The following is a 22,539-nucleotide window of genomic DNA, read 5'->3' on the forward strand; positions in this document are numbered from 1 at the left end:
CTCCTTCCCTCTTACCCTGTTGTTCAGTCTCTCCGTCCATACAATCACCAACACTGCAATCCTCACCAATTTTCTGTATTATTCCTGAAAGACAGCATTGATCTCTGTGGAGGTTTCAAAGGCACAGGTTGGTGTTTTTATACCTGCTTACACCATGATTAACGCGGTCCCCATACACTTCAATGGCAATTATTCTGTAAGTTTGAAGTCTACATGTAATTTTACCTCCATGACCAAAATATCCTTGGAGCTCTGAGCTTGGACCTTGGGGTGCTGGATTTTCACTGCCACCGTTCTTCCATCCTGCAGCACTGCTTTGTGTACCTGGGCTAGTGATGCTGCTCCCAAGGGAGTGTCCTCAAAACTCACAAAGAGCTCTTTTATCTGCCAAGAGAAGAGAAAGGCATCAGCTTGGGGTAACAGAGGCCATTCTCAGGAAAGCCCTGCCCATAAGCCAGAGAGTTGATGTGCCAAAGCTGGGCAGACTCGGCCCTTTCATCCTTCTTCTGTCCTCTCTTTTAGCCTTGTCATTGTTTGGCCTCTGAGTGAGGTCTGCCATACACACAAGTGCCCTGGAGATACTCCACTTATGGAAACTTGTGACAAAGTCCCAGCAGCACATATCATCTTGGACTTGTAGTGGCCAGGCAGTGTGTGAGAGACTTCTTCAGGCTGTCCTGAAAATGGCTTGAAGTGATTATGGCCAGCATCCTGGGTGCAGAACTCAACAGCTGTTCCTTTGCATGTATTTCTTTTGCAGATATTTAATACCACCCCCCATCCCCCCTGAAACTTGACAGCATGTATTCCTGTGCATTAGAACAGCAGCAAGCTTACTTGGTGAAAGCCAGCACATGACTGGAAGCAGTGGTTAAGGGCTGCATTCAGGGCAGGGGGACAAAAATTGCTGTTTCAACCTTGACAACTTGGCCTGAAAACATGTTTAATGAGATGGGACTTTGTCACACCTTCCATAAAAGTAACCAGTGCTCTCAGCTCAGAAAAAGCACCAGTTAGGGATAGCAAAGCACTTGGCAAGCAGGAGAGGAAATTATTAGAAGCTCGGGCTGAGAAATTCAGGACTGAACTACAAGGAAAGTTGCAGATGAAGTAGATTTACCAGGAGCAGGTCCAGGAAGCAAAATCCAAGGTAGACATGGGTGAAACAATGGGAGAGGGCAAAGGCCCACCTCCCCTGCATAGCAAAGCACCCTGCTGGAGACCCTCTTGGCAGCACCAGGCAGCACAGGCTCTGCAACACTACAGCCATGGTAGTGCAATTTCAGCCTAGCTGATGAGACAGGCCCCTCCACACAGTCACAGCTCACAAGAAGGGCCAACACAGATATGTGGCTTCAAGCATAGTGCATGTAATGTCAGTTGAGGATTTTTGTCCTGCTCTGTAGTGCAAGGTGAATATAAGCTCTGAGGTTTCCAGAAGTCAGCAAAGGGAACCTGTCCTACCCTTCTTGCAGGCTCAACTGATTTCAAGTGAGCAGTTGAGAAGCCTATAATTTATGCAGTAACAAAAAAGAAAGAATGTCAGTGCATTTTCATAACCTGCTTTTTAAAAGGTAATTAAAGATGGGAGCTGCAGCAACCTAGCAATTAAATATGAATAAAGACCTTCTAAGCAAAGTCTTCATGTAAAGCCTTAAACGAATACTCTTTTTGCTGAAAAGGAAGAAAAATACTACAAGGAGCAGCCTGTTCCCTCCTGCAGCTGCCAAGGAATGAGCCCCCTCCCACACCACCCCACCCCCTTCTCTCCTAGCCCCTTCCACAGAAAACTATTGCTAGTAACAAACTGGAGCATTTGCAGTAATTAGACACCAACACAGACTCAGCTGCCTCCAGTAATTCACTAGGAAGGTGCATTTTATTTATTTAATTAACTGTCTTTGGTCCTGGCGGCAAAATCAATTAAGTAAAACAACTGCATTTAAAAACAACTAGTTATGTGGTTTTTAATTACAGCAGGTCCATAATTCAAACTTATTGACACTTGTGTCTCAAGAGAAAATGTGTTCAAGACACAAGGACTTTTACCTTTATGTGAAGTTTATGTATTGCCTGGAGAAAGGATCTGTTAAGGGTAAAGATTTAAGGTGGCCAAGAGCCTGCTGGGCTGTAAGATCCCATAAGGAAGAAAAAATGCAGAGAACCTGCCACATGAGGTCAAACTGGGATTTTCTTCATCTCTCACTACCCTACATCCTTGTATCACAGGGATGTATCCTTTACAAAGTGGTTACTAATCGAACTGTCAAAAGGCTGGGTAACATCCCCCAAGGTTAAAAGAATTGGGGGTTCAGTGGCTTGAATCCAGTAAGGTATATTTATGTTAAGATCATATATAAATTGGATAAAATTCCATCTGCTCTGGATTTGAAAAATTCTTAATTGCCTACACTGTCAATCCTGCCATTTTTACAAGAACTGAATGCATACAGGTGGAAGAAAAAGCTGCACATGTTCCCTCTGGCAGTAATAATATATACCTTATTATCTTTATATACCTTATGACTAGGTTTTTTAAAGAAACATAGATGAAGAATGCTGTGTCTAGGAGTTATTTTGGATAGAAGAGTTTCATCTAAAAACTTGCAACTTAGGACATGGAAGTCAGGTTAGAAGTCATGTCCCACAGAGCCAACTCATTGGCCCTCCCACAATTTCAGGGCAAATTTGTGTACATTCACAAGCTGCAGACAAGGACAGCAAGGCAAGAGACTGTAATAGGGCCAGAGAATTGATGGATACCCCAGAAGCAGAAGGGCAGAGTATGCACAGGAGGAGGGAACAGATCACAGCCAAGCCATTACATGAGCAGGTGTGAGGCTGAGATAAAACAGAAGCACAATTATGGCTGGGCTCCAGGACCCCCCACTTAGCAAATGACCCTGTTCATTATGGAATTGTCTTTTCTCAGCTTGATGGAGGCAGCTAATGCCTCTGCTGCGGGCTGTGTTTCCCAGACATGCAAAAGCAAGCAAGAGGGGATATGGTGTGGAAGCAGAGAAGAGGTGAGCCTGGTTCCCATGCTGCCTGCGGGGGAATGGGGTCTTTCCAAGGGAAGGTGGCTGCATCCATTTCGTGCAAGCAGGGAGTTCTTGGAACAGGCTGTAGGCTGTTGCTGCTCACAAGCACCCTTAACAAAAACTGTCATTTCCAGGATGGATGATTAACAAGCAAAGGTCTAGGACAATCTTGGAGCCCACCTGACTTCAGGAACTCTCAATTTTTTTCCAGGCTACAGCTGGTCTCAAATGGCCTCATCAAACTCGTTACCATCTGTAATCCTGGCAGCAGATGAAACAAGAGTAGTTTCCCAACAGGTTTAATAAAGGTTTAAAAGGAACTTTAGGGCTGCTCTTTCAAAGGAACAGGACAGCCAGCTGCAGATTTACAGCCATACAGGTGAGAGGCGTCCCTGCAGACAGTGGTTTCCCTCGCTCCTTCTGCAAGTCAGGTCCCCATCAGGCACATGCTCCACCAGCAAATGAATGTGTGTTTTACTTCACTTGCTAGAAACAAAGCCTTGACTGTTTAATTCTGAAGAATGAAGCTCATTTAATTTTAAATATGCAAAATATGCATGATTGCTAGTATTAGTATCCACACCTCAAGGAACTGATATAAAAGTTCTAACAGGATCTATCTACTTTGACACTTACTATTATGTATTTGTGCTGAGCTTGCACCTAGAAACCACATTAAGCTCAGAGCACCATGGTATGAGATGCACAGCCACCATGGGCCCTGAACACACTTATGCTTTCCAGGAATTCCCAGATGTCAGCTAAAGGCTTCCTCACATGCTGAAGTGCTTTCCCAAAGCACAGCTGCTCTTCCCAAGGTCTGCAGCACATACTACCTGATGCCACAATATTGGGCACTAGCATGCCTCAGTATTTTTTGCCAATCTTGTCCTTAAACACTTAGGAAGATACTGGAAATCAATTGGATTTAAGCTCCCAAATCCTGAGTCCTTTCTAAAAGTATTACCTTATGTGACCTGCCTAGCATGTTCTGAGAATAGAGCTGGGTTTTAACCCAAGTTCCAGCTTGATATCTTAATCTCTAAACCATAAAAGTTAAATGTGCATGTCTTGCTAGCTAATTTCCTTTGAAATATATTGCCTCTTAATCCCAACATTTTTATATCTATGTTTTGCAGCAAATGATGGAGTATTACTGCCTGGTTTCAACTTGCCCACTTCACAGAGAGGCATGTTCTATTCCCTCTCCAGAAAGGCTGCTAGCACGGTACTCTGGAGCAGGAGCCTAAGTCATGGAGCCCTTCCCCAGCCCAACATTATGTAACAGCATTCTACATGAAATGTGGTGGCTCTGCTCTGTCACTGTGATGAATGTTGGCCATGTGTCAGCAGTTTGTTCAAGACAAATTCAGGAAGCAGTGAGATGCAGGATTGTTAATAGCAGAAGGCATCAGGACTTTTGGAATTCACTTTATGAACGCTAGCACACTATTGCCCTCAAATTGAATGCCCTTCCTGGTTTAAGGAACATGAACCTCATCCTAGGCTGGTCATCTTTTCAACAAGATACACATAATGGCTCATGTTGCCAGGGGCTCATTGATCCCTGCAAGTCTGCAAAACCAAAGCTCTAAGTGTGAGAAAAATGTTACTTTGTTGTAGAGCAATATACTTCCCAGACAGCAAGTGAGGTTTTTTTTCCATTGTTCCAGCCTTTCTAGCCCCTCTATGGAAACAAAATGTCACAGTGTTGCTCTGAGAATTATTAAGACAGCAAAAACTGAAAGATTAGATTTATTACAGTAGACAGTGGATTATGAAGAATAATTCATCAAACATCAGAACAAAAAGCCCACAATTTATAGGCAGCTTTGTTGAGTCAGTGCAATCTGATTGGACTTCTCCCCACTTAATGAATGCCAAGCTTAATTGATGGTTCCTAAATTCATCTGTCAAGAACATGTATTTATTAATACATTATTTTTAATAATATTGTAGATATATACAGAGCAGTGGTTTTGGTTTCAATGAATTGACTGGTGTTCATATTACATTTACACATATGTGTGCCTATATAGAGAGGTATATGCTGCATCCAAATGAATGTAGGTAAAGGTATGTGTGTGCTCTCATGCACTAATACAGTTACCTATGGCTTACTACAAAAAATCCCTGCATCTTTCAGTGCACAGGATGGAGAAATAAGGCGGTTCTTTTCAGGGGAAGACATGCAATAAGGTGCCTGCCTAGAATTTGGAAGAGCTGAGGTCTAACATTGTTTTTCCTTGATATCCCATGTGATGCTGAGCCACACCATGTAACAGTGCTCATGCTTCAGTGAGCAGAATTAGGGCTGTCAACACAGCTAGAAATCTGCCCTTGTCGAGTTTATAAGGGCCAAATTTTTAGTTTTGCTTTTAAAAACCTATCTGTAAAATACATATAGACAGTCACAAACATGTCACTTCACATGCCAATGGTACATATTTGCTCCTGGCATGCTAATCACTGCTAACTTTGTTAATCACTACCAATATTTCACAAAGTCAGGACTGTCCATCAGCATTTCTTGCAGAAAAAGGGCTGTGACTCAGGTGGGACGTGAAGTTCACTTTTTCCTGTTATTTCTACCTTGTAACACTTTGGACCCATGCAGCCCACTACCTGCTAAAACCCTGAGAATCTTCTCTAGGATCCTACTGGCAGCATTTCTCAGTTACAAAGGCGTTAGTGTTACAGAAAATGTGCTCTGCTAAAGGAAGAGTCCTTGGTCCCCCTCAGCCAGAGACTAACATTTGCTCACTCATTCATTGTCTGATACCTACAATCCTACTTCCTTATCTGCTCACCTATGATCCTTTTTCTCTAGTCTCTTTTGGCTAGACAAGCAGTGGAAAAGCCTACACGAAGCCACTCTTGTACTCATTATATCCATCCATTGAGCTGTGCAGCAATAGTATCAGTCTACTTGACTTGCTATAGTACCTTTAATTATTACAGAACTATACCTTAAGGAAAAGCACCTTTTACTCCATCCCTGATGGCTCCTGCATAATAGTCTGTGCTCAGACACATTCATTTATTTTCCTGAGTAAGTCAGACCCTTAAGACAAGGCAGAACTGTCTGAGACTATCACTCATCTCAGATCGAAACCTAGATCTCAGTGGTGACAGCTACAACAGGCAGTAAGAGCAATGAGCAGACAGAGCAGATGAATGTCTCCTGGGACCCTGTGTGTGAGGTAGACCTCATCTCCCATCTCTCTAAAAGGTGTGCCACTTATCCATGGCTCCCACAAATAAACAACATTCAGCCTAACAAAAGCAAGGATTGTGATAGCAATACTGGAATACAACTGGCTCAGGAACATCTTCCTGACTGGTACAAGGAGATAAATGCTTTTCACCAGTTAAGCTACTGAATGTCTTACTACCTTCCAGAAACACAGGTTGCTAAAATTAACAGATTAGCACAGCACCCAGAAGTGCTTTCAACAGTTGGGAGTTCTACAGGTTTTCCAATAGCATTTCACCACAGCCTCTTCCGTGTTTAGTTTCGTTCGGCTGTTCTTCGTCCAGGTGCTGGTTTCACAAAGCACTCTGAAAGCAGAGAAACTGCACAATATACTTTTGATGTATGGCAGATATCAAGCTAAACTGTAAGAAAGCAGTGTCCAGACATCATCTGCAGAGCTAGCACAACATCTTTGCTAGCACAAGCATAACAGATGAAACCAGAGAAAGGAAACAGCAAAGCTGGGATGTCTCCAAATAAGTTTATAATCCATCCACCTGTGTGCGTGAACCTTATTCCTGGTCAAAGTACTACATACAGGTAGCTTTCCCTCATGTTTATAACCTTATACACAGAATTACATTCCAAGAAATTCTATTTCTTAAAAATGCCCATTACACCAAGGGAAAGGTTTTGCTGTTGGAAGCTACATCATCATTTTAAGCTGCAAATCCAGTTCACTTCCCTGTGGAGAAGATGGAACGTGGAAGAACCTTGCATTGCTGAATCAACTATTTCCTCAGAATCCCCAAGTGATAACAAAAGGATTAACAGTCCTTCTGACACTGACATGGACATTGAGAAAATGCTTTTTTTCTGTCTCCAGATCCAGTTAATTAGCACAATGACCTGTGACCTGTTCAGCATCCAACTTCTTTCCATCTCAGAATATAAAATAACATCTTCCTGAATACCCTAAACCATTTCTGCAGCCCAGCCTGTCTGTGACTGACCTCCAACAGCAGCTAGTGCTTCCTTATCCTAATGGTCAAGCAAGAGTCCACCAACAACTATGCTTGTGTGGAAAGTGAAGATGTAAAACCGCAGTCTCTCTATGTGCACAGTAAACACTGTCACTGTGCACTCTATTTTGCATGACATAACTATCTTATAGCCTATGCAAAATGCACAGACTAAAGCCAAGGTGTGTATACACATATATAATCCTGTTTGCTTTCCATTCCATCATGCTGAAAAAGAAAATAGTGACTTGTGAGCTACTTATTCACTCCAACAGTGCAGGCTATGGGGCAGATGCTTCCCTGTTCTTCCTTTGCACATACAAATGTGCTGTTTAATTTGCTATTTTATGTTTCTCCCAGTTGAGCAATGCTCATTAAATCCACTCTCTTCTCTCTTTTTGGGGAAATACTACTTCCTCTGCATCTCCCCTGTCTGTGAGGATGGAGCCACACTGGTCAGTTGTTCAGACAGACTGGAATCACAGTCCTTCAAGAGCACACAATGATGCCACTCCCAGCCATCTTTTGTATTTTAATTGAAAGCATTCTTCCTCTTTCCTCTCCTTGCTAACAAAGGAGGGTCTCATTTGTTACACCAGTGCACAGTGGAAGCATAGCAGAAGACAACTCCACTGCATCCCATCTGCCCAAAGAGATTCTTATTCCATGGCTGATGTAGAGCAGTAGTGGCTCCTTTCTATTAAGATTTTCAAGGCTTTCTGTATTCTTTGCAGCTCTTCAGCTCCCAGGCAATAGAGCTGAAAGTGCTAACTTAGCAGGAATATCCCAGTAGCTCCTAAGGAAGGGAAGAGTCTCTTCAGCCTTCTGCTCTTTTAATTGCTCTCTTAGTATATCTGAGCAGCTGGCTTATCCGTTTCCTAGCTTTCTGGAGATGCTACACAAAGCTCTGTACACAACCTCTACCCCCACTACTGCATCTGGATAATAGCTCACATAAAATTCCCACTTCCTTTCTGCTGACTTGTAGTTCTGGCTCTGTACTCTACATCAGCCTGCTTCTAGCCAAACTACAATTTCAGCCTGTTTTCTGTGTCATCTTCTTTCAGTCACATTCCTGTTCACATTCAACGAAGCTAAAGCACAGTTCCTAATCTTCTCAGTCAAGCCATCCCTTCTATCTCCTTTCTCATCACAACAGAGAATGTCACTAACTTCCTGTCAAGCATGCCTGAAGCCTTGACCTTATAATCAACATTGACCTTATTTTGTGGTCTGAATCTATGAATCAAGTGCAAATGCTCACAAATTACAGGTGAAAACAAGCCAATTGACCCACATCCCCTCAAAGCTCCCATTTCTCTTGAGCCACATATGTAATAAGATATGTGGAGGTTCCCAACACACAGAACCCCTTCACTGAACTCCTGAAGACATATTCCCAAATGACATATCACCCCTACAGCTGCCAGCAGCCTGGTGCAAAGACAGAACATTTGTAAAGAATCATCAACTCACAGAACAGCTCTGGTTGGAAGGGACCTCAAAAGATGGCCTGGTTTAACTTTTCAAGGGAAAGGAAGCCTTGAAAATCTCAGTGATGAGGTCTCTACTACATCCCTGGGGAAGTTGTTGCCATGACTGGTAGTTCTCAATGTAAAAAATTTCTTACCTGTACCAAGATGAAGCCTCACTTGAAATGCCACAGAGATGGGGCCAGTTGCCACATAAGCAAGAAGGTTAGATTTAAGAAAACACCCGGGAACAAATGAACTTCCAAGACCATTTTGACTCCAGATAGAAACACATTCCTGCCATGCACTGGCTGAAACCTGTGTAGGAAAGGGTCAAGGAGCCACAACAATAAGCTCCATGTTAGTCACAGCCAGGCAAGGGAAGGACTGCAGAGATGCCCCAAGGGCCCAGCCAGCAGTAAGCTTGCACAACAGCAGCACTCCTGTGAGAAATAACCAGCTGCCAGAGCCTGAGGATATATGGGACACATATCACCTATGCCACCTTGAGAAACACACATCACCTGTGCCTCATTTTAAATGCCTCTGATTCAGCCTTGAGAGCCCGGGGGGGCTTCAAGAAGTATATAAGACAAAGCAGGGGGGTTGAGGGGGGGAATGTGTATGGGCAGTTTTATGTGACTATACAGAGTGTGAAGAGGTTGGGTACAAGGATTTGGTCAGGAAGTGTAGCTGTGCCAGGCCTTGAGCACAGAGTTAAAAAGGAAGCATGGAGCAGGGCATTTATGTACACAGCTTGTATGAGAAATGGTAGGCAAGATCCATCCACAGAAAGGCAAATGAAGAATAGGATCAGGACAGTGTTTGTGTGTGTGCAGAGGCAGGCTATGCACAGGGTTCCTGAGTGTGTGTTTGCGCAGGACAGTACTGCATTTTGTTTCATAGTATCATAGTTTGGGTTGGAACAGACCTTAAACATCATTTAGTTCCAACCTTCCTGCCATGGGCAGGGGCACCTTCCACTAAATCAGGTTGCTCAAAGCCCCATCCAGCCTGGCTTTAAACACTTCTAGGAATGAAGCAGACATGATTTCTCTGTTCCAGTACCTCACCACTACCACAGAAAATAATTTCTTTCCTAGTATCTAAACTAAACCTATTGTCTTTCAGTTGGAAGGCATTCTCCCTTGTCCTATCACTACCACACCCTTGTAGAAGTCCCTCTTCAGCTCTCTTGTAGGCCCCCTTTAGGTGCTGGAAGATGCTATGATGTCTCCCCCAGTCCTCCTCCAGGCTGAACAACCTCAACTCTCTCATCCTGTGTTCACAGGAGAGGTGTTCCAGCCCTCTGATGATCTTCACCACCTGGGACAAAGAGCAGGAATGACAGATGCAGCATAGGACAATCCAGCAGCCTGTCACCAGGGTGGACAGAGGCACAGTACAATGATGGCATGCAGAGGGCAAAGCCCAGTCCCAAACAGAATCTGCCCAGTATCCATATCCTTCCTCTGGCTTTGGTTATAATTACATAGATACAAGGAAGCCTGAAGTCTTATTGAAGCACACCACTGCCCCAGATTAATAGAACAGGGAAGCAGGAGTAGGGATTTGAGGTGGACCTGGAAGCACATGCAGTCTGGCAGATGCAGGAAGCCATGCCTGAACTGAACTGGTATCAAGAAAGGAATATAATAAGATCACTGTTTTAGAAAAATTATACTTAAAAGGTAGTAAAGATCTGCCAAAGATGTAAAGCTCATAAGCCAGTTACTGGTGTTGACTGTCCCTTGATGGAATATTGAAACACCAGCACACATGGCAGACAAGTCAATATAGAAGACACAGCTATTCAGCCATCCACACCAGAGACCAAGGTGCAGGGACTACACAGAAGCTGAGGTAGAATAACTTACAAAGAGGTCTGGATGAGGCCCTGGAGTTTGTATCCTTTGCAGCCCACTCTCAGGAAATAAATGAAGATCAATAGAAGTCCCTCAAGAGAGACAACTGCACAACAAATTAAATCTACAACTGACTTTACCAACAGTGTCACTGGCACCATGCATTAGGTCAGATAGAAAGTGCAATGGGGAATGGTCTGGTAGATGTGGGCAGCCATGCCTGGCAGCTATCCCTAATGACTGGTCGTACAAACCATGGAGCCATGAGCTCTCTGCACTGATGCAAAGAGAAAAGTCCTATGCTAAACCAGCCACATCCTGCCCTGCTTCTTTCTTTTCAATCTCTCCTCTGAATATCAACTTTTCCTTTCTTCTCCTAGCCATATTTCCCCTACTTTTCACATGTCTGCTCTGATCTGTCTGCCTCTTCTACAGTACACTTATTATCTTTCTCCTCTTCCTGCCGTGTTTTTTCTCCTTGTCCCCAGATCTTAGTGCAGGGCTGCCAAATCCCTGCTTCAAGGGTGTAACCCAGCTGATTTACTTTCCTTAAAGCAGTGTCTGCTCTCATGTAAATTACCCTCCAAACCTAGCCTGTGAAACAGGCTTGTTCACTAAACTCTATGAATAGGAAAGTAGGCACAGCTGGCCTATTCATAATCAACATAAAAAATAGATTAGCACTTTACAGATTAAACATTATTGTTTCAACAGTTAACATAAATCAACTACACTTACATGCCTAGCATGCACCACTGCCACTGCAGGGTGACAAGTGCTGCAAAAGGGAAGGGCTGACAGTCCATGGTGTAGTAGAAAACAGCCTGAATGTAAGCTCTCCTCTGCCATCTCCAGTATGTACTGCTAGAGGTTGCTGCCAGGACAAAAGTGGGCTACGGAAACAAAGCTAGGGGGGTAATTTTGATTAATTCACACACATTTCCAAACAATCTAGCAACCCACTATTCTAAAGCCAGAATCCAACTGCCTTTCTTCCTTCCCTCAGGCTGATGCATCTCAAAAATGGAGCAAAAAAGTCAGCCTCTGGAATAGGAGCAGGACAGGAAGCCTCTAAATACCAACTGATATGTAGCTCTGTTTCCTATAGTTCAAAATGTTTGGGCTTCTGTGGATGAAGATAAGAAGCTTGGTGGATTCCATCTATTGCAACCATCTCAAAAAGTACCTCATTACAACCCAGGATTCACCTCACCAAAGAGGGGCCAAGTGCTGAGATCCACTTTAGACATGTCCTGTGGTGAGCAAAGCCAGGAGAAAGTATCCCAAAGTGGTCAGGCTGCATTTTCTCCCTCATCAGGTACAAGATACTAAGTCACTGGAGACACTCAGTCCACACATTGTGATCAGTGTTAGGTAAGGCCCACAGAACCAGTCTGCTCAAATACCTTTCCATTCTTTCCTGTTCACTGACTGAGCACCACCCACTGTCTCAAGTGTTTATCTTGGAGCAGCCAATCTGTAATTCCTGAGCTGGTTTTAATGACTGCAAGGGACTGGCAAAGGCCTTTACCAGGATATCCCACTAAGAACCAGCCTCACACCTCTTTCAAACAAAAAGGAAACAAAAAATAGAAGAGGAAGAGATTAGGTTATGATCCAAAGGACAAAAGATGGACCGGGACAAGGGCAATGGCTTATAGGTTTTCTTGGCAGCCAGTGCAAAGACATCAAAAGTTTACAAAGGGCAAGGTGGGAAAAGTTACATGGAGAGACTTCTTTACTATAACCCCTCTTAACAAGCCCTGGTAATTTTAATCATTCTAGCCTCCTTCTAGCCTTTCTTGATAAAAGGGAATATCAGTTAATAGACCTGAACCAATCAGCTACATCCAATAGTTTTGTTCTCCATGCACAACTGATATCACTTCATTTTCATTCATTATCCAAAATGAGCTAACTAATGTAAATCTTCTACTAATAATTTGGAATTTCGAAGGACTGGTGCTGAAGAGCCTTTTCCAAGAACTTGCCAATTTGAGATGCAGTGGTTATGTGAGCTTTATAAGGGAGAAACTTGTAGTTTTGCTTCAGCTGAGCTGTCCTGGCATAAGCAATCGGTCACGTGAGTTTACTTCTTCAGTTGTCACAGACAGCTTCAGAGGTTTGGCTCCGAACCACACATCCTGTAAAACTGAATACTGCAAAGCTTACAGAAAATAAGTGCAAAATGTGCCTAATGTTCACATACATAACATAACAAAACATCCTCAGGCTGGTCTGCCTATAAGGAATAAAGACACTTTGCTGACTAATGGTGTAAAGAATGTTGAGACAACTTAGATCTGAATTTTTGCCTCAATTCTCAAAACATAACAGCATGTTGAGTGTGTGGCTTCTCATAAGGAGAATTTCCAATGCTCCTAGCAGTTTTTTTCACAGGGAAGAAAACTTGCAAGCAGAGTTGAAGTGTTTTTTATGACTCAGCATCCTTCCATAGAATCAGGAGCTGCCTGTCAAACAGATCCCAGAAGTGCCATAAACCAAAACTTATTAGATCACTGTACATCTTATAAATTCATAAAAATACTATGCGACTACTCTGTGTGTTAGAAAAATACAGATATGTCAAGGTCAGGCCTGTAACTTCTTATTTAATCTTATGTCATTTGTTTCATCTACAAATAACCTATTGCCAAAAGTTGCCTGACTCACTGCATCATGTTTTCATGTTTCTGATGGGTCAAGAGCCAAGTAACTGTGCAAATGTAAAATTCTGAAAGAAATTAAGAGATAATAACTAGGCAGCATCAAGTAGGATATTAAAAGATCAGTGGGCAGGCAGATGATGGGATTCTTCACTCCTTCAGAGTAAACCCAGCCTGTGCTAAAATGAGAGCATCAAGAATATTTCAGAGGGTATCAGCAGTGGGCTTTGAAACAGAAGCCAGTCCCTCAACATTGAGCACCTCAATGTTTCTGCCCCTACATAGATCCTGCTGTGTCAGAAATGCCTGAAAATTGCTGAGCAAAGGAAATACACATTTGAAAAAATAAAGTCTCCATATGAAATAATAAGAACTATCAATCCCAGTTATAGATTGCAATTTCCAGCAATTGTTTGAAATTTGAAGGGTTACCCACATGCTGAAAAGTGTTTTCTGCCAATGGCTTGAGCATTGCTGTGCAACAGATACAACACCTCTGCAGGATGTGGACACTGAATACAGCCTGACACAGCTGCCATGTGTACTATCAGCCAAGATGTAATTTGCTTCAGAGCAACACTTCTGGTATAATCAAAACTCTGAGAAAACTGTACTCAACACAGCTTACCATCTGCAGACACTGAGCCAACAAATTCCATGCAGGTATGTCATACACTAACCCCCAGGCATCTGAAGAATTTGTAAACTGAAAGCAAAAAATGTCACTGAGCATCCAGTTCAGAACTATTTTTACCAGACCATTCCCCATTGCACTTTCTATCTGAAGTTTTCTCTTCCTTACAGAAGGCCCTCCAAACAATCCTTCAGAAAATCTACTGTCCAACTTCCTGTATTGTAAATCTTACTAATTTAAAAGAAGTCAAAAGATGTTATCCCCTAATCTATACTCAAAACCTTTCCTCTCTTAGACTAAAGGGCCTAGAGTACCCAGGAAGAGGCTGCCATAAGCAGGATCCAGCCAAATTTTCCCAGGAGCTCTGACTGGAAAGAAAACTCATGGAAAGAGGCAGTACCCTCTTCAAAAGCTCCCCTGGCAGTAAGGACAGCAGGCTGTCCTTGGCATGACAGTAAGGGTCAATAACACTGGAGCTTGCATACAGAGTGAGCAGGAACACAAGAAACAAAGCAAGGTTCAGTGCCTGAGCCACATAAAACTCTGTTTGCTTTCCCCATCTGCCCTTAGAGCAGCAGTTCTGGACAGCTGCTGCCCACACAAGGGCTCGGTGTAGAGGCAGCCACACTGGGATTTGCCAGTGACTGGAGCCTCTTACCAGAGACAAGGCAGGGCAAGCACAGCAGAGGCTGCAGCAGCAGCGGGATCTGCACAGACAGCCACTTGTGCCTTTCAGTTGAGTAATGCAGGACCATTTGTTCTGGGTGACATTAATGCTATTCGCCATCCATCTCAGACTCTTTAAATTACCTTTTTATGGCCAAAATCCTTTTCATAATAGATAAAAATCTGGGTTTTATTTCCCAAGTTATTGAAAGAAATGTGAAGGTTTTTTATTTGTCATTACAGTTTTAATAAAAATGTGTTTTTTATTGACATCTGCTTGGAAGCCCTGCTGGGTGTACTGCAAGAGACTCAGAGTGGTGGGAGAAGGGCCATATCTTCCCATCCCACTTTCCAGCCCCTAACACTGTCAGAGTAACTGCCACCACAGCTCAGTTTCCACACTGGTGGGTAATGGAGGGTAATGCAGAGTGAGGAGATTCCCCTGTGACTGACAACACCTATAGCAGGCAAAGAGGCTCTTGCCGACCTAGATCTAGTTGCCCAGAGTCTGTTAGTAATGTAAGGCACAGTGATGGACTTCACAGACCATCACTGCAGACCGTTCACGGCACAGCATTACTGGAGATGGTGTTTTAGGACAGAACCAGGTTCACAAGCTACATGAGACCTGGGTGTTCAGCATTCTGCATCAATGCACAGCCCCAAGCAACCACAGGAGGAACTGTGCACTGTGCCATACATCAGTGCTTGTGGGCAGAGCACTCAACCACAAGGCTGTGCAACACTGGAGGAAGCAGACACATGTCCTGGCATCCTGGATGGCTTAGACAACACTGCCCACCTGTGAAAAGGCTTTCTGGAGCCATAACAAAACCTGCAGCAACCTTCATTCATGATGATATGAAGACCTTATGATCTAGCACAGTAAATTAAACTTCTCTACAGCATATAGATCCAGCTACATAAAATGGCTCATTTTACTTTGGGAATAAGTAGGATGCAGTAGGACATGCAGGGTAATACCCAACAGCCTACTGAAGGCCTAGCTCCTTTCCCACAGGGCTGAGCATTACTTGAATCATTCTGCAAATCAGAAATAAGCATATGTCTTGCCAGAGCTTAAAATGCTCTTTGACAATTCCAGAAGAATCAGGGAATCAAGTCCATCTTTCTCCCTGTCACTAGTACAGCAAAGGCTGCCATACAGAAATGAAAGTATTTTTTTCTAGTCCTGCTATTTCTCATACTCTCATAGCAGTATGAGGACAGGGAAATCTCTTGCACTGGGGATTAGCACCTTGCTGTGGTCTCATTCTCTGTCTTTTCCATGGCAGTACAGATGGCCATACAATTTCTGTCCCTCCCTGTCAAACGCCCATGCGGCATCACTGCAGATCTCTGTAGTGACCATATTCTCAGGTGTATATGGGTGCATTTCAACAACAGATGAATACTATTTCATGTACCCAACCCAAAAAACACTTTGGGAACTTTGGGAGTGCCCTAATTCCAATCAGGACCAGGTTAATTTTTTGCAGTAGCAGGGAGGGGTGTTGCAAGGACCCTAAAGTTGACACCACCTCATGCCAGTGGTAAGAGAAAGGGACTCTCTTCCAAGGAGAAGGGGTTCCTTCCAATTGAGTTAAAGTGGTGGACAGAACAGTCAGGTATTGTTTATTGACAGGGGCTTTTCACATAAATTGCTTCTTTGCCTTATATCTTCCGATATTAATACTGTTGCTGTTATTGTTTGTTTTCTTATCTCATTACTGTTTCCAGTAAATTGTTCTTATCTTAACCTGTGATCTTTAGATAACATCTGAGACTACTCAGCTTTAACCATTTCTACTCCTCTGCAACAGTTTCAGCAACTGTTAGATGTGAAGGCAAATCAAGAAACAAGGAGGAACACTCATTCCCATGGTTAGTCACATGCCTTACACCAGCCCATCGCCCCCCCCCCTCCCCCCCCCCAGCAATGACAGCCTGGATACAGCACATGGGCAGCTGCACTGCACAAGCACCCCATCAACATGGGAAAGACCCTGTTTGGGACCACACCACCCTCAGTTAGGGGAGTGCAAACTGTATCCTTGCCCTAATCCCCAACAAACAACCTCACACCAGAGACAGGAACAATGACTGGAGAATCTGCCAGAAAGGAGCAGGAATTGGGATATTTCTAAAAGGAAAGAGTGACAGATGGGGATGAAGAGAGTGTCTCCCACCAAGGAAAATTACCTCCAACATGAGTTAAGGCTTGGGTAGAGTATGGAGTACACAAACATATCAAGAGGGAGAATAAGAAGCCTTCGGAAAATGGTCAATAAGTTTATTTTAAAATGCCAGTGTGTAAGGATAGGTTGGAAGCTGGTGAGCACTAGGCTGTGAAAAGCAACATCTTGTTGTACACAGGAGAAGAAATATAGTGGTGCTGAGTGAGTAGACCTAGGCTGTGGCCCACTGACATGTGTGATGCAAGGAGGTATTCTGGGACTAGAAAAAGGTAAAAGTGTGCATTGGCATAGAGAACAATATAGAGTGAAGCAAGGAGATGTCCTAGTATCTCAGCTGTAACAGCATTATACAGCAGAGAAGTGAGACCTATATTAGGGAATGCACTGGCCAGCAGTGGAGGCAGGCAACAAAGGCCCAAAGGATATTTGGAAGAGCAGGCTTGTAAAACCTCACAAGTCCTTCTGCAACCACTCCATCCTATGACAAGGGATGCTGTGAAATGCCCTTAATCAGAACAGAGTGGCATCATCTCCCCAATATCCCTGTATCCCACAGCCACATGACAGTTGTTTCCAACAAACCTACCAAAGGGAGGAAATCTCCCTAATCCCAGTGCTGTCAAAATTTCTTCCACCTTTTTTAGTTTCTAAGCACAAAGATTTTGTGCTTTTAAGGTGCACCCACTCTGAAAGTTTTCTTTTCCAGAGCTCCTCATCAGTCTTTCTCCCTAAATGTGTGGTGTCCACATCTCACCAGAAGCTTGCCTGGCTCTGCTCTGCATGCACTTCATTGAGTTAGAGCACTTAGCTGAACCAGCTGTCTCTCCCTCTGTCATTAATAGTTCTGCAGAGAAAGAACATATTCAGCTTGCTTTCATTTTCCACGCTTGACACCTTTTCACTTTCAGAATCTTGTTCAAGCAAGGAAGATAAAAACAGAGGTAGGAGAGACTCTTTCATTCATATCTTAACAGCCATTCTTATCAACACAGCTTTTCCCAAATGCTCCAAGGAATACACCCAGAACAAGCCCAACCTGCACTATCTCCACTGTCTCCCCAAAAAATTCTTGCTCTGTGATCTCACTGGTGATTGTTTCCAAGAGTTATTGTAAAGATTTCTTTGCCCAGCCTCTCCCACTGCTACTACTTGTGTTACCCTGTGAATCTCACCCTACCCACCTCAACTTCTTGCATGTAACACTCCAGAGAATTATCACCTCCCACCATCCCTCATCCAAACCACACTGGCTAAGATTAAAAAGCCAGCGTTTGCTCACAACTGATTATTTTTATCCCAATGATCCCAATGTGATAGGTATACAAACTGGCCCTGGACTTAAAATAGGGTTGGACAGGACAACCCACTAGTCAGCATATATGACGCTTCTGCTTCTGTGCCAAATCAACACATGCCAGTTGCCTTTACATCAGAGCTACATGTTGCAGCTCCCAGTCCCCAGCCATGATGCTGGCCTAAAATGGGAGACCCCCCCCATCAGCAGGGTATCAAGTAGGTTTGTGTGGGGACAACAGTCATGGTGAACACCATAAATCTACCTCACAAATGCTCTGTCTTTGCTCAAACATCTGTCCCATTGGTATGGTCTCCATTTAAGCCAGTTTTCCCACAAAACATTTGTCAAACATACAAGCCCGTGATAAGATTCATAGGAGTAGGTCGCATCAGAAAGCAGACTATTTCTAATTGATTGAAAATATAATGCTTCTGTACATGAAATTGTCTTTTTTTGATCTTCCTGCCCTTTTGCAAGTCTTGCCTAATTTGCTAGCTTGTCACATCCCTCCCTAGGTATGTCTGTATTTCCAGTTGCTCTTTGTCCCATTTGTTCTGCAGTGATCCAAGCTGTATGTAATTACTTCTTGCCTACACTTAAGATTCATTTGAAGAGCCCAGCTCTTGGGCCTGACTGGAGAACTGGAAGTCTTACCACAGAATTCGACAGCAGCAGGACTAGGCCCAGGCACTCTGAGAAGGTTCCCTCATTGCCATTTTTTCTTCTATTTGAATTCATCTGCAAGTTCTCAGGTGTAATGCTGGCCCCAGGAGGGAAAATTTCAGGATCCCTCTCTGCACTCTTCTCTGCCCTGATACTCCATTTTGCTGCTCTGCCACCTCTATTTCAGATAAGTATATCATATTTAAAATATACTGAGGATCTAGCTATACTGGCATTAAATTTGTTACTGAAGTAACCCTATTAAACCCTCTAGGCTCCAGCAATGACAGCTTTGGTGCACTGGATTCTCAAATCATTTCTGGTTTTAAATATCTTGATTTGGTACCTTGTAATTATTAATATGGGCATTTACATCAGCTTTTAATACTGCCCAATTTTACAAGGTCCTTTATTTTTATACATGTTATTTTCTTCATTTATCTCTTTTATCATTGCTCTCTTGTTACCATTTCCTCTCCATTACTTTCTTAAAATGTCTACCTTTTTTACCCTCCCTCCCCTGTAGCTTTAAAATTAAATATTGCCCAGCACTGCCCATATGAAAGAAGTGAATGCTATGAGGTAAGGTTGCTGCAGAGACTGTATTTGAGCTGCTTCATTGGGAATCAATGAGGCACGGAGCATTCCTCTAGCTCCCAAGAGCACAAAGAGACCAGGGATTATCAGTGGCAGCTGAATACACACTTGAGTGAAAATGTCCCACCTGCAAGCACCACCTTCAGCCTTTAAGAGACACCACACAAACTGTGCCAGAGGTGCCTATTGTGGTAATTTGATTTTGGGGTGGCTTTCCACAGCTCCTGTGGAAGGGAGATTGCCACATGGAAGCCCATGGAGGCAGAGGCCTGCAGGGAGCAGCCAGCCTGCTCTGCTCCATCTATCCACTGAGCTATGCAACACAGCTGGTACCAGCCTTGATACAAGCATGGAATGCTGATAGCAGCAGCATGTTGCAGACTGGGGGCTGACATTAACCCTGCCATTGAACTGTAGAGAAATATTAATGGTCATTCCTGGCTAAACAATATGTAGACCCTTAAACTACACAGACTCGCCCCATTCAAATCTGCCCATAATATACCTTCTAGGTGCAAATACTTCACTTACCTCACATTTTCCCCACACCTCCTCACCATACAGTCAGACAGGCCAGAACAACCAAAACAGTCCCAAAAACATCTATATATGAGAAACAATAGATGTACATACTGCTTCCCTTCTTCAACCTTCTGCCTTCCTCCCCCTCACACACACTTTCCCTAGCATCACCTTTGTGCACTGTTTCCTCCTGCCTCCATCCTTACCATGTCAGTTGTGAACCTTGAAATGCCTCTCCTCCGCCTGGGCGACAGTGTGAGGGGACATCTTGTAAAGAGCAAGATGCAAAATAGCAGAACACCTTGTGTAATTTACTGTGGTTACTTCCCTTATATCTAATAACACAGTCACTTACCTACTGATCTAGGAACTGTAGAGGGCTGCTGAGGGTTAATGATGGCACTGACTCTTGAGCTACTGTGTTACCTGACTGCAGCACCAAAAGTGATTTATGCCATTATTTGCTTTGGGGGTTAATTAGGGGCTCGAGAAAGTAAAGGCCTGTCAGTGCTAGCTGGAATTGGTCTAGTGCAGCCAGGGGAGAGCAGTCATCCCTCACAGAGCTCTGCCAATACATCTTTGTCCTGAACATCAATACCTCCAGCTCCCACTCCTCAGTGTGGCAGACAGCCCTCCATCCTGACCTCCAGCAACCCTGTTCATCTTGGCATACAAAGCATACTGCTCTGATGAGTCCTGCCATTTCCATCTGGTACCTTTCACAACCTTACTCCTCTGTTATTTTCTCCTCACCAAAGCCTGCCAATAATGCCCATTGATAGATGGGGAAAACTTGCATGGCCTTCACCCAGAAGCAAGGAAGAGGTACCTCCCCTCAGTATCTCTTATAGCTGAGAAACAGCAGTTTTCTTTCCTCTAGCTGTCCAGGGCTTGTTGAGGCCTGAGAAGCCAACACAGGCTATGGCTGCTCCTACCTCTTTGCCTAGATCCTCACGGATAACTTGCTCAATCTCCTGCCTGGTGCTCTGCGGGGCCTGGCTATGCAGCACCTTGAGGGTGCGGGTGTACTCCTCAGGCAGGAGGTAGTCCAGCGCTCCCAGGTGCTGTCCCACCTTGATGTAGGTGCCTCGGTTGGAGCAGCACAACTCCCGGAGGCGCTCAGCAGAGCGCAGGTGCACCTGCGAAGAGACCAGAACACCAATCAAGCCCTTTTGCTGTCTGTTACATGCATATGTGCACATACACATCTTTTTTGTCCAGAATTTAAGCGGAACCAAAGATTTCCTTTCTTGATTCTGGGCATCATCATCTAACATGTCAGTTCATTATTAGGAGTCTGGCTGGATTTAAAGGGTCTGAACCAGACCAGGACAAGATGCTCCTACACTTGTTTGTATAGGCACCACAATCAGTAACACCACATTAGTTTTTGGCCCATCCTTGCACAGAATAAAATGTCTGGACGTAGGGCAGCATTGGTTTGTCACTGTGATTCTGCACTATGGATGCACAGTTTGGAACTCCTTGTCAAAAGACAAAAATCATGACCACAAACATTATGTTAGACTTTTAGTATGAGTGCAGTGAATAAAATGAGAAGAAAATCACAGATACCATCCCAGAGACTTCAGAAGAAGAGTCTGTTAAAATCAAAATTAAAGATCTCTCCTTGGCAGGGAGGAGGACAGTATATGGGCAGTCTTTCATCTTCCTCACCTCGCTTTTAGACACATATCCCTCCAGTCCAGTCAGGTCTTGGGTCTTACTGCTTGCATTGCCCACAAAGTCTGCAATAACAGTCATTTGAGCAACTAAGTGTTAGAAGACTTGCCAGCTGTGCTCACAGTGGTCAAAATGCAGTACCAAATGACAAAACCCATTTCCAACCACTTGCCTGGTCTCTATATCAGCTCTTTCAGTTCATTTTGCTCCTCAAGAATATACCAGCCACCACATCCCTCAGTGACAATGATTTATTCTTCCTTTATTAATGTCACTAGAAAAGCCTCCTGTCAAGGACATAGCTATATTGAATAATATTTAATGAACTTCATATAAGTTTACCCTGATACATTAATAAAACCTACGCAGATCAATAACAAAAAACAACTGTGCACCCATCTCCTGTTAACGCCTGACACCAATCTGCATGAAGTCTCCTCATTCCTCTGGCTTCTGTGTCAGACATTACTGAAGGTCAAATCCTGTGTCTATAGCCCTCATCTGCACAGGATCCTGTGGTAATGGATTCCAGCAAATGCCTTGAAATACATGACAAAAAGGAACAATTCCACAAACATTCATGAACACTACATACACCCACACCATTCAGTAGTTATCTTTCTCTCTGTGCAAAGCAGAGCCATGTCACATCATGGGACAGGCTGAGTGTCTCACATTTGGAAATGTGTCAGGGACAGACTGAGTGCTGAGCTGCAAGTGCATGAAACACAGGCCCAGGGGAGTGTGAGGAGAAAGGCTAATATGAAAGTCTTGCCCTCAGTGTGAGACTTGACAGTATGATGCACACGTGCTCACATACACGTACACACGTATTTTCCTAAGTGGGCACATATGGGCAAGTGCAACTCATGCTAGGTGGGTGAGCTTCCCCAGCATACTGCCAGCTCAAAACCACTCGCACATGTATAGGCTGCAAATAACACCTATGAGTATGCCTCAAGTCTCCCAAATCATCCTCCTGCATTTTACACAACAGCTTTGAAACTCATGCTGTAA

General features: G+C 43.7%; 1 protein-coding gene across 5 annotated transcripts in view; it reads right to left on the reverse strand.

Annotated features, from left to right (window-relative positions):
- The window catches only part of ADCK1 (aarF domain containing kinase 1), a 72,760-nt gene that overhangs the window by 22,891 nt on the left and 27,330 nt on the right, over positions 1-22,539 (reverse strand). For 4 of the 5 annotated variants that reach the window (XM_021542834.2, XM_021542835.3, XM_021542836.2 and 1 more), the window contains 2 exons: positions 20,775-20,978; positions 226-384 (listed from right to left, as the gene is read on the reverse strand). In XM_021542834.2, the coding sequence (XP_021398509.1) occupies positions 226-384; positions 20,775-20,978 (363 nt within the window). The remainder of the gene's footprint in view (positions 1-225; positions 385-20,774; positions 20,979-22,539) is intronic. The other variant, XM_021542838.2, reaches the window with a different exon arrangement.

Source organism: Lonchura striata, chromosome 6 (genome assembly GCF_046129695.1).
Source record: "Lonchura striata isolate bLonStr1 chromosome 6, bLonStr1.mat, whole genome shotgun sequence".
In the NCBI taxonomy this organism is placed as follows: domain Eukaryota; kingdom Metazoa; phylum Chordata; class Aves; order Passeriformes; family Estrildidae; genus Lonchura; species Lonchura striata.